This window comes from Silene latifolia, chromosome 2 (genome assembly GCF_048544455.1).
Source record: "Silene latifolia isolate original U9 population chromosome 2, ASM4854445v1, whole genome shotgun sequence".
Classification (NCBI taxonomy): Eukaryota; Viridiplantae; Streptophyta; class Magnoliopsida; order Caryophyllales; family Caryophyllaceae; genus Silene; species Silene latifolia.
In genome coordinates, this window is record NC_133527.1 from 181,332,882 (window position 1) to 181,347,610 (window position 14,729).

Below are 14,729 nucleotides of genomic sequence, written 5' to 3' on the forward strand. Positions count from 1 at the left end.
TCCACGTTGACGTCACCAATCTTTAGTTAGTATGTAAAATATAGTTGTTTAAGCAATCTTAGTATTTCACTTCTCCTTATAATCTTCTTTCTTCAATAAATCATACCTATTAAAAAAAAGTAACACAATAATAGTGGAATTTGTTTTATGCAATATTATCGTTATTAACTTAGTTTCACCTTAACTAATGAAAAAAAGAGGTAATGATAATCAAATCGTAGAGATGTAAGTATATTTACCTTGGAAGAGCTTAACACAATAAATAATCTTGATAGCACCTAAATGAGAACAAAACAAACACATATGCGAAATTGAAAATGTGATGAACACTTCATAACCCAATGAAACTTTCAATAAAAAAATAAAAAAAAATTATTTAATAATATCAGTGACACATACCATTCTACTAACGATAGAGATAAGAAATTTTTTGCTTACAAATTTTGCCTTCCATAAAAAATATATAAACAATTGAGGATTTGTTTTATGGCTATTAAATATTATTTTTTCATTATTATCAAATTTAATATAGGTATAAATAAAGATCAAGTTCATGACTTTTGAGCATCCATTTTTCATTATTATGAAGTTTAATATAAACATAAATATGGAAAAATGAGAAATGGTATGTAAAAGGTTTATATTATTATTATTATTATTATTATTATTATTATTATTATTATTATTATTATTATTATTATTGTTATTATTGTTATTATTATTATTACTATTATTATTAATAATTTTTTTTTCTTACAAACTCCACTTTGCATGAAAGTCGTTTAAAAAGTTACCTTGTATATGTAATTAAAATATGACATATTGATGATGATGATAGATATTTTGGTTTTCCTTTTAATTGTATTTATAATGTAGATATTAGTAGCTTTATAATCCAAATTATTAGATTTTTTATTTACTACATATCAGACCTTTTAGCTACTATCTTTATGGTTAAGGAGGAGTTAGATGAACAAATTGAATAATTTAAATGATGAGAGTAAATTCTTAATTTATTTTTATAATTTAAATTATGATCTTATGGTTTCCACACAAAAATAAATATTACTAAACCTTATAATGAGTTTTAATAAATTTATTAAAGTAGCCTTAAGATTAACAATATAAATTAATAGAATTTAATTATGATAATCCTACATGGCAAAAAATTAAATGTATTAAGTTGCCTTTTAACTATATAGTTAAAATATGACATATTGATGATAATAGATATTTTGGTTTTCTTTTTAATTATATTTATAAATTTGTAGATATTAGTAGCTTAATAATCCAAATTATTAGATCTTTTATTTACTATATAAGACCTTTTAGCTACTATATTTATGGTTAAGGAGGAGTTAGATGAACAAATTGAATGATTTAAATGATAGACTAAATTCCTAATTTAGTTTTATAATTTAAATCATGATCTTATGGTTTCCACACAAAAAAAATATTCTAAACCTTATAATGAATTTTAATAAATTTATTAAAGTAGCCTTAATATTAACAATATAAATTATTAGAATTTAATTATGATAATTCTACATGGCAAAAAATTAAATGTATTAAGCTGTCTTTTAACTATATAGTATAGATTATATAGATTTATAGATGTGGCATTCGTAATGCACGCGTGGCTTTTTCTTCGCCTATGTGGCTTTGTCTACGTGGCCTTTTAAGATTACCCTTTTAATATAGTTTTATAGATTATAATTAGACCATGGTTTAGAATTTTGTTGTTGCCTGCGAATGATTACTTCGTAAATTTTTCTTGATTGATTAGTTTGATTCCCAGAAATTAATCAATGTATATGACCTCCGAATATCAAATAAAGAATAATTTGACGATAACTTCCTGTATCGCGAAGAAAGTTATAGACTTTATTGATGAACTCTCGATTTAATAATTTCAAAATTAATACGAAAAATTTTCTACAGCAACTTATTGAAAAATTGAAATCCCTGACTTATTAGCCCTGCCATTGTTATGATTTTTAGTTATTTTTCAACTATTGAATTAATTTTTTTTAAAATAAGAAAAAAAATTCCTAAAATACCCTTTTTAAGTAAAAAGAATTGAATTTTGAAATGAACCATAAAATAGCATTAATTTACCTAAATACCCCGGGTGTTACCGAAATTTAGTAACACCCGGTGTCGCCATCTCATTTTCCTAAAAAAATAGAAGAAAAAAATTAAGAACTAGTTTTAGTTTTTGCGCCAAAATCGTAGGAATAAAACCGTAATTCACAGTCAATTATTATTGATAAATTAATAAAAAATACTAATTAAAACTAAACTATATCTAACATTATACAACAATACATATCATAATACACATCTTCATCTTCCTCTAATCATAGGTTTATACTTTATACCAATTAACAAAAAAAGAAATACATAGGACAATTAAGAATTATTGAATGTTTTACTTTGATTTTGGTGATTTAATTTACATCATTATTGTAAAACTTGATTTGTTTAGTACGGGGTATTGATGCATGTTATTAGTTCATATCTTCGATCTTGCTTGTAAATTAAACGGACACTCTGTAAGAATATTGGGTCCAATACTATTTATATGGACACACTATTATATATACAGATTGTATTTGTTTGCTATCGTTTAAGTTTAACCCAATATAGTGATCCATCTGGATAATATAACACGGGCATATTAATACGTCTTATAAAGTATGGGCCGGATATCTTAATTGTGTAGATACCCATTAGGTTACTAATGCATGATGGGCGCATTAGATTAAAGAGACTATATTATCTATATATAAGTCATCTGGGTTATGGTCTTGGTAGCACACAATTACCTAATCTCTCCGCATCCCATCAGTAGAGAGATCTTGTCGGTATGTGTGTCTACTAGAAGACCTAATCCGAAGACCGTCCCTTCAGGGGGTTCATCCCAACCATTCGTCATGTAATCAGGTACGCTTCCGCTCTACAATTTATACCGAGTAGTTTAGTATGAAGTTTATGATCTCTATTCGGATTAAATATAGCAAGTGGTATCAGAGCAACCTTCATATTAAATTATTTGGGTCGGATATATTCCGTATATTGTTCGTGTTTCATGTCTTTGATTGCGGTGTAATTCATCATCAAATCCTTTAATACACCGTTATGTACTTATGATTTTGGATTATTAAGTATTTGGTACGGCTATACGGTCTCGTTTTTAAAGAATCAAAAGGAATCTACCTAATTTAAAAGCTAGGTTTTTTCTTGTTTTCTTATTGGTCCCTTTTTTTTAGGGGTTGAAAAAACCTTTATTTAGGTAGGGCCCTTCATGTAAAACTACATATTTAATTACTTTCACCTTATGCAATTAATCTCTCCCCTCCTTTTACTACTTCAAATGTGGGTTGCACGGAAGATTAATAATAGATCTAGCTAAAATATATTAATGTAAAATTTCCAAGAAAAACATGTTTTTTACTATACGCAAATTAAAGTTGTATTACTTACAAAATTTCTTTTATTTCTTAAATCAATTAAGAGATGGCTAACCAATTGCAAGAGATATAAACGAAAACGTATTTTAATAATTTGATATTGATGGTGGATATCGAAAAATAAATGTAAACTAATAATCAATGGACTATACAACATATGACAAAATAGTATACCAAGTCTTCATCCTTTATTGTAAAAAAAAATCAAATACATAAAATAACCGATCTATTTATTTCAATTTTTGACCAAAAAAATTAAAACTACTAACTAAAATGAGTACTTTTTTCACCATGCATTTATTTTAGCGCCGTAACTTTAGATTTGTGAAGTGGGAATGACTAATGAGGTGAAGATGATAAGTAGATTGGATGGGGGTGATGAGAGCAAAAAGGGTAAGAGTAAACATAATTGAATATTGTGTGGAGGGGTAAATGATTGAATGCAGCGGAGGCTAATTTAGGGTATGAATAGTAGTATGAATTATGATGGACATGATTCGTCCAAATTTTGGTTGGTTTAGGCCCAACTCACTAATAAATTTTTATAAATAAAAATTAATTTATATTGTATCTTTGTTAATTATTCCGTTGATTTCTTTAATATGAGTCATGAGTCATTGTTAATGCAACTTTTACGATAATGAGTATTTTTTGTTTATTATTATTATTATTATTATTATTATTATTATTATTATTAGTGTTTAAATTTATTTATTTAAATTTCAGTATATTTTGTTATCATTGTATTCATTGAATAAGTATACTTTTATTCAACTTAATTCTAATAATAAGATGTGGAGTAGAAATTAAATCATTTGGTCAAGTAAATGAATATTCAATCCCATGAAATTATGTAGACTATTTTCAATACTTATTCATTTAGTCAAGTTATTGAATATTCGACTAGCAATTATATCCGCACTGATTTAAAATTATGATATTATACATTATCATTATATATCTTATCATTTAAAGTAACCCGTGCATTTTTTGCACGGGATTAAAACTAGTTTGTATAGGCTACGTTGGTTGGATGATGTATGCAGTATTCGGAACTTGGGGGTTTAAATTTGGCTAGTCTTGCATGTGGTTTAATGTGTGCTTGGGATTCTTGGGTTTAGTGGGGCTTAAACATATCATTACATGCTTTAGACTACGGAATATAGATTTGCAATCTTGGGATGGGTGGTCTGCTTATCATTGAATTATCATATATAGCTGCCATCAGGGGAGGATCCAGGAATCGCAAGTATCTGGGGCTAAAATTAAAATAATAAATATTTGACGTTTTATATAAAACTTTTATCTACTCTTATATATTAGCGTCCAAAAAAATACTCGGGGGCACACACGCCTTACGCCATGTAAATTACACAACTAACTAAACTTTACTCTACGGGTTCCACTAAGCTCAATTTCAGCAATTACGTCATCATTGTTGATAGTTCCTGCGAATGTCCGCTCAATATAAAGAACCATTAAATCATCGAGAAATTCATCATTCATCTTATTTCGTAGTTTGTTTTTGATGATGTTCATACTTGAAAATGCTCTCTCCGTTGTTGCGGTTGAAACAGGAAGAGTCAAGAGAAGATAAATATTCGATAAATCATAGGATAAAGCCAACTTTTATCAAACTCAACCATTTCTCGACACAAATCTGATACTGAAGTCGTATTTTCAAATCTTGGATCTTTTTGAATATCCGCTACAAAGAACCCACACTCTAGATCTAGAGCACGCATGTCATTTGATGAAAAGTCTAAAGGATAATATTTCAGAGCGAGTTTGCACACATCTTCACTTTTGAATGCTTGGAAATTGTGACGTGGATCAAATGAAGCGCCAAGAGTCAGAATCTCCTTAAAACTATCCGTAAATCTGGTATCAAGTTCTTCCACCTGAAAGTCTATCACAGCATGAAGTACGTCAAAACGATAATAATGTTCATTTGCCATGGTTATTAGTTTGCTCTGTTATGGCTGTTTGGCATACTAAGTGGACTTTTATTAAATTAGACCAGCAAATCATTATCCTATGGTTTTCGTTTTTTCCTTTTTTGTCTGGTTTTGGACAGCAGGAATAAGTTCTTATTTTAGAGGTCCAACTTTGATATTTTTTGGTTCAGATTTGTTCCATGTTTTATTAGGACCATATGGGTTTTGATTTGTGTGTCACTTATAGTTATGACTATGGTATTCGGTTAATTTTGCATGTTGCGGTTCTGTACTTGCCGCATGATTGTCTTGTTATAATATTTCCAAATCATGCTTTTACGGTTTCAAGGATATTACTGTTATTTTGCTTCAGTTGAAAGTTATCATGGTGAGTTAGAAATTTTTAGTGACTACCATAGTACCATGTGTGTATGCTAGACTTTTGTCATGCATGGTTTTGGTAAGAATTTTTCGGTTTAATACTTGTTTTAGCATGTGGTTGCCATTAAGTTAATTATGACCATGATCAAGTTCTTAAGCATGATAGTTTGAGATAAGGTTTATAATGATTCGGTCTTAACTTAATGACAAGTGAAAAGTTACACAATGTGTATAAGGCAAAGGAATAATTGTGGTGATAGTTTTATCTATTATTAGATATTTAAGTCACTTGTCAATTAATGACTTGTGTTTTCAGATTTAATAATTGGCCAATCGGATTTATAATAACGGGTCTAATATTTTAGGTTGTTTGATCGACACAATAAGTTGTCAAAGTAACTTCTATTGTGTAAGTTGAATGATTGAGAATATTATGACTACAGTGTGTGATTAAGTTTCATGCGGATAATGGTCGGCCCAAATGAAGGCTATTATTTGGCCGAAATTCAGTCATGCTTGTGGTGGTAAGTATGTAATAATTGTAAGGTTTCCATGTGAATATTAATTCGGCCCAAAGGAAAACTTAATGTTTGACAGGAATTTATTGTTAATACTTGATCACTACACCAAGATGGCCACTTACAAGTTAATTTATGTCCAAAGACTAAACTTAATGTTGTGCTAGGTTTCTTGTGTTGATGGGGATGCCAATTTTTGAATCTGAAAATCAAGTTAATGGAGTGTCATTATGTTTTGACACTCATAAGGATTATGCCCATAAAGTTTTAAGATGAATAAATTCAATTTTTGGTTTAGTGTGTGTAGTTCATGCGAATAATGGTCGGTTCAAAGGAAGACCATTATTTGGCCGAATTGCATATACACGTTGGGTAATAAATATGTGACGATTATTTGGTTTTTTCATGTGAATATTAAGTCGGCCCAAAGGAAGGCTTAGTATTCGACGTGAGCTTTTTGTCAATATTTGGTCGTTCCTCATATTGTGAAGATGCGGAAAATCAGTTTCGTAATAGATCGTTATATGGTATTACATATGATGGGGCATATTCTGCACCGCTGACCAAGTCAACATATCGAGCAAGGTCAAGGGTATCCATAGCAAAGTCAACGACTTAGACAGCCTAGCCGACACAATCCGTCGGCCTGTCACCTGGGTCTCGGCCAGACAACTAGCCAGCCGGGACGCATATCCGCGTACTCATATCCAAGACCCTCGGCTAGCCTCCTCAGGTCCATCGGCCGAGGGTAAAACGGTCTTTCCACCTAATGAGCCACTTGGCCACTTGGCCACTACGTGACAAAAGGTGAATGCCTATAAATACTCCTCAACCTTCATTGAGGAAAGGATCCACAAATTGACCTAATAACCACTATTCATCTGGTAATATCTTCCTTATCTCTCTACGATACACTCTTAGCCAAGTAACAACGACTTACCTCTCTAAGTTTACTGACTTGAGCGTCGGAGTGAGTACGCTCGGCCAAAGCCGAGCCCTCAGTTTGTTCATCGTTTCAGGAGACCGCAGGAAGGATTCTAGCAAGGACATCATTCTACTAGCTACGAGTGGTATCAAACATCTGCTCTGGATTTACACCCGGAACAATTGGCGCCGTCTGTGGGGACAAGTAGACACTAAAAGCTAGTCACATTCATTCCCAAAACAACAAAAACAAAAACACAAGAAAAACCCACCCCAAAAGCTAAGATGTCAAAGCAACAAGTAGTCGTGACCGACGAAACCGAGCTACACCAAGATGATACATTTCACCATTCTGGAGTAGTGCAAACCTCCACCGGCGGAATAATCCAACCGGAATTCGGAATGCCGACATTACCGGACACACCGCCGCCCATCAACCAGGTCACCATCATGGGACAGGTGGTTGACATAGCGAAACTGAAGACACTCCTAGACCTGATTGGGAGTACACCAGCTCACACAGGTACGCCAACACAAGCGGCAGAAGCCGTCCAGGAGAACAGGGCCCAGAACGTGACTCCAAGAAACTTGAACGAGCACCGGGAGAAGCGGACCATATCAAGACGCCGGAGGAGCCCAAGGTGGTCGTGGTAAACATAAGTCCATCTCGCACTCGGGAGGGGACAGCGTCGCCGCAACACCGACGAGGCACACCCGGGGAACAGCGAAGTCCGACTCATGAGAGTCGGAGAGAAGTCCAAATCAAAGAAGGAGTCCTTCTCGCTACGAGGAGAGGAGCCGGACGAGAAATGCGAGGAGTCGGTCGCCGCGTGTCATCCGACACGTGGTCAAGCAGCCCCTAAGCGACTATGTCCTAGACATCGCCGTGCCACCAAGTCGAAGTTGCCGGCGCTCACATACAAAGGAGATAGTGACCCAACCGACCACGCCGAGGCCTTTGAGTCTCACATGTCGGTATGGGAGCAGCCCGATGAAGTCCAGTGCCGGGTCTTCCCAACGACTCGCATGGGATGGCTCGAGTTGGTACAAGGGGCTTCCTAACGGCTCGATATATTGCTTCGCCGACCTAAAGGACGCTTTCTTGGCCCAGTACTCTTGTAACAAAAGGAGGGCCGTGGAAACATCGGACCTCCCGACTATCAAACGGGAGGAGGGCGAGTCTCTGCGTGCCTATGTGAAGAGGTTCGACGGCAAAGTCCAGCAGATTCGGGAGATCAACCCCGGCGGCGGCGTTCGCACTAATGAAGGGCCTCCCAAAGGGAAGCTTAAAGGACGAGCTCATCAAGCACGGGGGCCGGGCCCGGACGCTGCAAGGAAGATGGCCGATCGAGGCCATCAAGGTGGAAGATTACCACAAGACTGGTAGGCCCAGCGAGGCCAAGCCCTCGAGAGGAAAAGCGCCGGGATGACGGTCCCGGATGAGAGACGCCGCGACACTAACGGGTCGCGAAATGATGAGAAACGCCGTGACAAGAACGAGGTCACGGCCCGATAGATCGCCAAGAAGCGAGGACTCGACGGGCGCCGGGGGAGTTCGGGGATGTTTTACCAAAGGCATTACCATGACAAAACCCCCTCAGTCGCATCGGCCGCCTGTGTCTTCGCCCGAGCGGCGAGGGCCGAAGTGGGAACGGCCTCCCAAGCCAAAAGGAGATGGTGACGCGAACCGATCTGCGAGTACCACGGTTGTGCCGGCCACCTCATCGACAACCGCGGCACGACACGAAGAATGCCATTGAAGAGCTAATCCGAAAGGGGTGCCTCGACAAGTATGTGGCCAAAGGCCGAAGACCGACGCGGCCGGCGGCTCGGATAAGAAATCCGTTTTTCAACGGATAGGAGTTATCCACGTAGTCATCGGAGGTAACGAGAACGGCGGGTCGGCTCATGGGCACAAAAGGCACCTGAACGAGCTGTATCAGGCCATCAACTTTGTGCCCAACACAGCGACCCCCGCCTCCAGCATTCCTGATATGACTATTGGAGGGAAGGACTACGAGGGAGTCATCGCCCCTCACAGCGACCCGCTCGTAGTCAACTTGGACATTTCCAACCACCTGGTAAAGAGGTGTCCGATTGACACGGCGCCTACACGAACATCATGTTTAGGGAGTGCTTTAATGACCTCGGCCTTAGACTCAAGGATTTGAGCCCCGCACCCATCCACCGCATACGGCTTCTCGGGGTGGCCTGGTACCCCCGGGTTCAATCGGACTCCGGTGATGTTCGGCGAGGGGAATGCGGCCAAGAATGTCTTAGCCGAGTTCGTCGTCATCGACGGCTCATCCGCCTACAACGCCCCCGATAGGCCGTGTTACTCGAGCGATGCCGACGCAGTGATGTCCATCCGGGCCCCGACACCGATGTATGTCTCGGACCGGGGGGAAGCACATAAGCTCGTCTCCAAAGACGAGAAGGACGAGGTGGTCAACATCCGGATATCTCGCGAGGAGGATGCAACATGCAATCCCTCAAAGTGGCGAAGCGATCGGAGAAAGGAAAGGCTCATCCTCACAACCAAAAGGCGACCTTATGGATGCAACCGACGGGCGACGTGGGAAGAGCTCGTAATCCCTATAAATAAGGCATTAGGAAACTAATAGACCTTGTTTAGCGCCGGAGGTGCCCAAAACAACTGTGGGCACCCCGACGCATGTTAATATCGAATGTAAAAGGGACCAAGTGTTTCGTCAAAATGTTCAATTTTCAGGCTAGGCGCCATCAAGAAGCCGACGCCGTCTCATACTGTCGATTGGATAAGAGCGGCGTTCGTTGTGAAAACGGCGACGCCTGCTCACACTGTCGATTGGACAAGAGCGGCAGTCGTTATAAAGAATGAAGCCGACGCCGTCTCATACTGTCGATTGGATAAGAGCGGCGTTCAGAGAAAACGACGCCGCTCACACTTGTCGATTGGACAAGAGCGGCGATCGTTATAAAGAATGAAGCCGACGCCGTCTCATCCTGTCGATTGGATAAGAGCGGCGTTCGTTGTGAAAAAACGACGCCGCTTTCACACTGTCGATTGGACAAGAGCGCGATCGTTATAAAGAATGAAGCCGACGCCGTCTCATTTGTCGATTGGATAAGAGCGGCGTTCGTTGTGAAAAACGACGACGCTTTGCTCACATGTCGATTGGACAAGAGCGGCGATCGTTATAAAGAATGAAGCCGACGCCGTCTCATCTGTCGATTGGATAAGAGCGGCGTTCGTTGTGAAAACGACGACGCTTTGCTCACACTTGTCGATTGGACAAGAGCGGCGATCGTTATAAAGAATGAAGCGACGCCGTCTCATCTGTCGATTGGATAAGAGCGACGTTCGTTGTGAAAACGACGACGCCTGCCCACACTGTCGATTGGACAAGAGCGGCAGTCTCCGTCAGAAAGCAGACACCACGACAGTCGCGGCAAGCGCATTTGATAAACATATCAAAATACCTTGAAAACGTTAAAATTGAGATAAACACCCTAAACCGCCTCGGCCAAGCTAAGTCGAAAACAAAAGGAGACGCTCAATTAAAGACGTCAGAAGGCAACTCAGGCAAGAACAAGAAAAACCTCGGCATGCCAAACGCAAAGGAAACAAACTCTTATTATTAATAAACAGCTTACAGGTGGAAAGAATGTAGACAACGGCCGTCCCCATTGGGGTAAGCCAAAGCGTGACCTACCAAGGTTGTACAAAATACAAAAAAAAAAAAAAAAAACAAAAATTACAAGCGTCATTTGAAGCACCAAAGGATGGCAGGGAAGAAGGGTTTAGCAATTGACTCCCAAGCAGCTAAAACAGATCTGCTGTAAACTTGTTCTCATCAAGCAGCCCTATGGCTGTTGCTGCTTACCATCAGCAGCGGTAGCCACACCTTCTTCATTGGGCAACCCAGCAGCTTTCTTAGCAGCCTCAGCTCTGGCCTCGGCGTCATCAGCCTCCCTCATTCTGTCAGCTTCCTCCTTGGCCGCCTTAGCCTTCTCAGCAAGAGCAGCTCTCTCCGCGGCCGCCTCTTCCTCAATTTTCGCCCTCGCCGCCTCCTGGGCCTTCTCCGCCATGGCTTTCTCCTTAGCCGCCAGCTTATCATCGAGCAGCTCGTTATATCTGACCCACGGAAAGGCATCCTCAAGAGGAAAAAGCTCCTCGATCACTTCCCTGGCGGCTCCTTCAGCCAGATCTCGGAATTCGGCGCACAGATTGGGGAGCATGACGGTCTGGAGCATCTCAATGTCCTCCTCCTTCTGCTTGATGACGGCCTCTTTGCCCCGAATCACCCCCGCCTGGGCCTTAAACAGGCCCTCGGATTCGTTCCTCTGCTGGAGATAGAGGTCAGCACGCCCCTGTACAAAGTTACACTTCTCCAACAACTTCGCAGCTTCGGCTGCAGCCGCCTCGGCCTTGGCTCTCTCAGCCAGGACGTCCTTTTCAGCGTCCTCCCTGAGTTTTCTCTCAGCCAAGAGCGCCTTCTCAGCATCTTCCCTAAGCTTCCGCTCATTGAGGAGATCAAGCTTCGCCGACGCAGCCACCCGCTTAGTGGCATTGCGCTCATGAACAGCTCGAGCCACGGCCTTCTCTTGCTCCATGAGACGAGCACCGGTGATGACGTTCCACCTTGCCAGCTCCCTAATCAACTTCGTGCCCTCCTCCATAAGCTGGGAGACGGAAGCCCTCTGGGATGAAGGGACGGTGGTGACAGTTTGACCACCAGCCCGCGGCTGGGAGGAGGAAGCCTTTTGGGATGAAGGGTTGACGGTGACGCCTTGATCACCGACCTGCGCAGAGGACCCCCCTACCTGCTGCCCAACGAGACCAAGAGCCGACTGCGGTTGGTCTGCAAGAATTTAATAAAGACATCAGTATCAACCTGTATCGACATATCAGAAAGCCCGGCTGAATTTGAGTCACGAGATAGTTAGTTACCATGCTTGGCCTTCTTGACCGGAGGAGGCAACTCCTCGCTGCAGAGGGGTCTCGCTTCCTCTTACGGATGAGAGGAGATCCCTCCCCATCAGAGTCCCCCTCAGAAGGAATATCAACAATCTCCACCTTCTTGGGGGGAGGGATAGGAGATGGAGCCGGGGTCGATGGAGTTTTTCGCGTCCGACGCACTACACCGCTAACGATCCTCGCCTGAGCCTCCTCCACGCTCAAGCTCTTCAGCCGTTGTTCCATAAGGTCATTCACCGACTTCCTACGGTCGTGGGCTACAGCTTTCGGATGCAAGTTAGCAACGGTCCCATCTTTGTGCAGTCCCATTCTCCGAAGAAGATCCTCAGACAAGTCTTTTCCAAAGTGGTCTGCGAAAGGAACAAAGCAAGAGTTAGGAGGAAATAAACCAAAATCCAAGGAGCAAGAGCATTAAGAGCGGCGATGGGCCTCACACCGACCCCACTCACCCTGTGCTAGGGCCGGTATGAGGCCCACGTGACAGAGCGGCTCATCCTGAAGGATGATCTGCGTCGGGGGAATCCATTTTTTCGGTACCCCACTCTTATCCGTCTCAAAGAGCCTCATTGCCAGCCTCTCATTCAATCGAAGGTAGACACTGCTAGCATCCATTTTGAGCTTCTTCCGGGAAACCCATCTATCATGCTCCGCCTGAGTCTCACACCGCAAGTTAACTCGGTGCTGGAAGAAGCAGGGCAGCGGATAGTCATCCGGCACCTTAACGTACACCCACCGGCCCTGCCAGTCCTTACAAGAAGGAAGTTTGTTGACGGAGACATAACCCGGCTCCATCTCCACACTGTACCATCCGACGCGGCCAGAAAATGGTTTGAGATGGTGAAGCCGGCGGAATAAATTGACCGTTGGAGCCTCCCCTTTGAAGAGAGAGAGAGCGGACAAAGCCGATTATGGTCCTCATAGCCAACGGGTGCAGTTGTGCAACGGCAACGTTCATGGCTCTAATAATGGCCATAACATACCCATTCAGCGGAAACCTGAGCCCATACTCCAGATGGTGCATATATACGCCGGTGTGGCCCGGTGGAGGGCAACAGACGGCCTGACCCTCCTCGGGGATAACTATTTCGTATCCCCTACCGAAGAAAAAATGGCCCTCGAAAAATTTGTCGCCTGAACAACTGGCGAGCTTATGAGTCCAAGCACGGTCAAGACGAGCCCTACAGGCGTCGCCGTGATCCATAACGTACTGCCTCCCTTCATTACGACGAGGCCTTTCCGCTTCATCACCAAAATCATCACCAAGGTCACCATAGGAATCAGAGTCCTCCCATTCCTCAAGAATTTGAGGATCAACTTCAGGAGAAGGAGACCTAGGACCCCCCGACGCAGGTATGCTAGGTCCAGCATCAGCAGAAGACATGTTCACAACGAATTACCAACGAAATAAAAGAAAAGTTGTTTAATTACCTTGAAGAAATACACTCGCCGGATCGAAGATCGAGAATTTGAAGAAAAGAAAGCCCCTGAAAGTTTAGAGAGATGAAGATTTTGGGAGAAAATTTTCGAAAATTTGAGGAAATGAAAGTAATGGCCAAAATCACGGAATAACTGCCCTATTTATAGGAAAAAGCCCATGAAGAAGGACCAATCAGGGCACAGCCCATGAAGCGTCAACCAACCAGCAAGCAAACACGTGTCAGACATGCAACCATGGAATGTCAATCGTTGCAACAGTTGAATGTCAATCAATACTACAGTTACCAAGCGTATTCAACACGCCCATTCACATCTCTCCGCCTGTTCATCTCCCTCAGAAAATTCCTAAGTTCCCCCTCTCCGCCGGCCATACGACCGACCAAGCCATGAAGCACGGCCGGGGCAATCGAAATAACCGGCACTCACGCCCTGGTCTCGGCCTAAGCATCATCATTCTTTCCCACATCGGATACCCTTTACGCATCCATATGGAGGGGGGATATAGTAGGCCTACGAATGATCAAGCCGATGCATCAGAAGAAGCCGACGCAAAAATTTTTGCAAAATACTTGCGCAGAATATACGCTCAACATACATCGGAGCCCATGCCACGGCATAGACTACGCTGGGGGCAAATTGATGGGGCATATTCTGCACCGCTGACCAAGTCAACATATCGAGCAAGGTCAAGGGTATCCATAGCAAAGTCAACGACTTAGACAGCCTAGCCGACACAATCCGTCGGCCTGTCACCTGGGTCTCGGCCAGACAACTAGCCAGCCGGGACGCATATCCGCGTACTCATATCCAAGACCCTCGGCTAGCCTCCTCAGGTCCATCGGCCGAGGGTAAAACGGTCTTTCCACCTAATGAGCCACTTGGCCACTTGGCCACTACGTGACAAAAGGTGAATGCCTATAAATACTCCTCAACCTTCATTGAGGAAAGGATCCACAAATTGACCTAATAACCACTATTCATCTGGTAATATCTTCCTTATCTCTCTACGATACACTCTTAGCCAAGTAACAACGACTTACCTCTCTAAGTTTACTGACTTGAGCGTCGGAGTGAGTACGCTCGGCCAAAGCCGAGCCCT

At 41.7% G+C, this 14,729-nt stretch overlaps 1 protein-coding gene across 1 annotated transcript; it reads right to left on the reverse strand.

Annotated features, from left to right (window-relative positions):
- Positions 1–4,850: 4,850 nt before the first annotated feature.
- Positions 4,851–5,431, reverse strand: LOC141641734 (uncharacterized). Its single transcript, XM_074450382.1, has 2 exons — positions 5,101–5,431; positions 4,851–4,921 (listed from the first exon to the last, which is right to left on the reverse strand). The coding sequence occupies exons 1-2, from the start codon at positions 5,429–5,431 to the stop codon at positions 4,851–4,853; spliced, it is 402 nt and encodes a 133-aa protein (XP_074306483.1).
- Positions 5,432–14,729: the final 9,298 nt, after the last annotated feature.

Coding starts and splice junctions, on each gene's coding strand:
- LOC141641734 (XM_074450382.1), bottom strand. CDS start 5,431: ATGGCAAATGAACATTATTATCGTTTTGACGTACTTCATGCTGTGATA. Junction 4,922..5,100: donor AATGGTTGAGTTTGATAAAA/GTTGGCTTTATC, acceptor GGACATTCGCAG/GAACTATCAACAATGATGAC.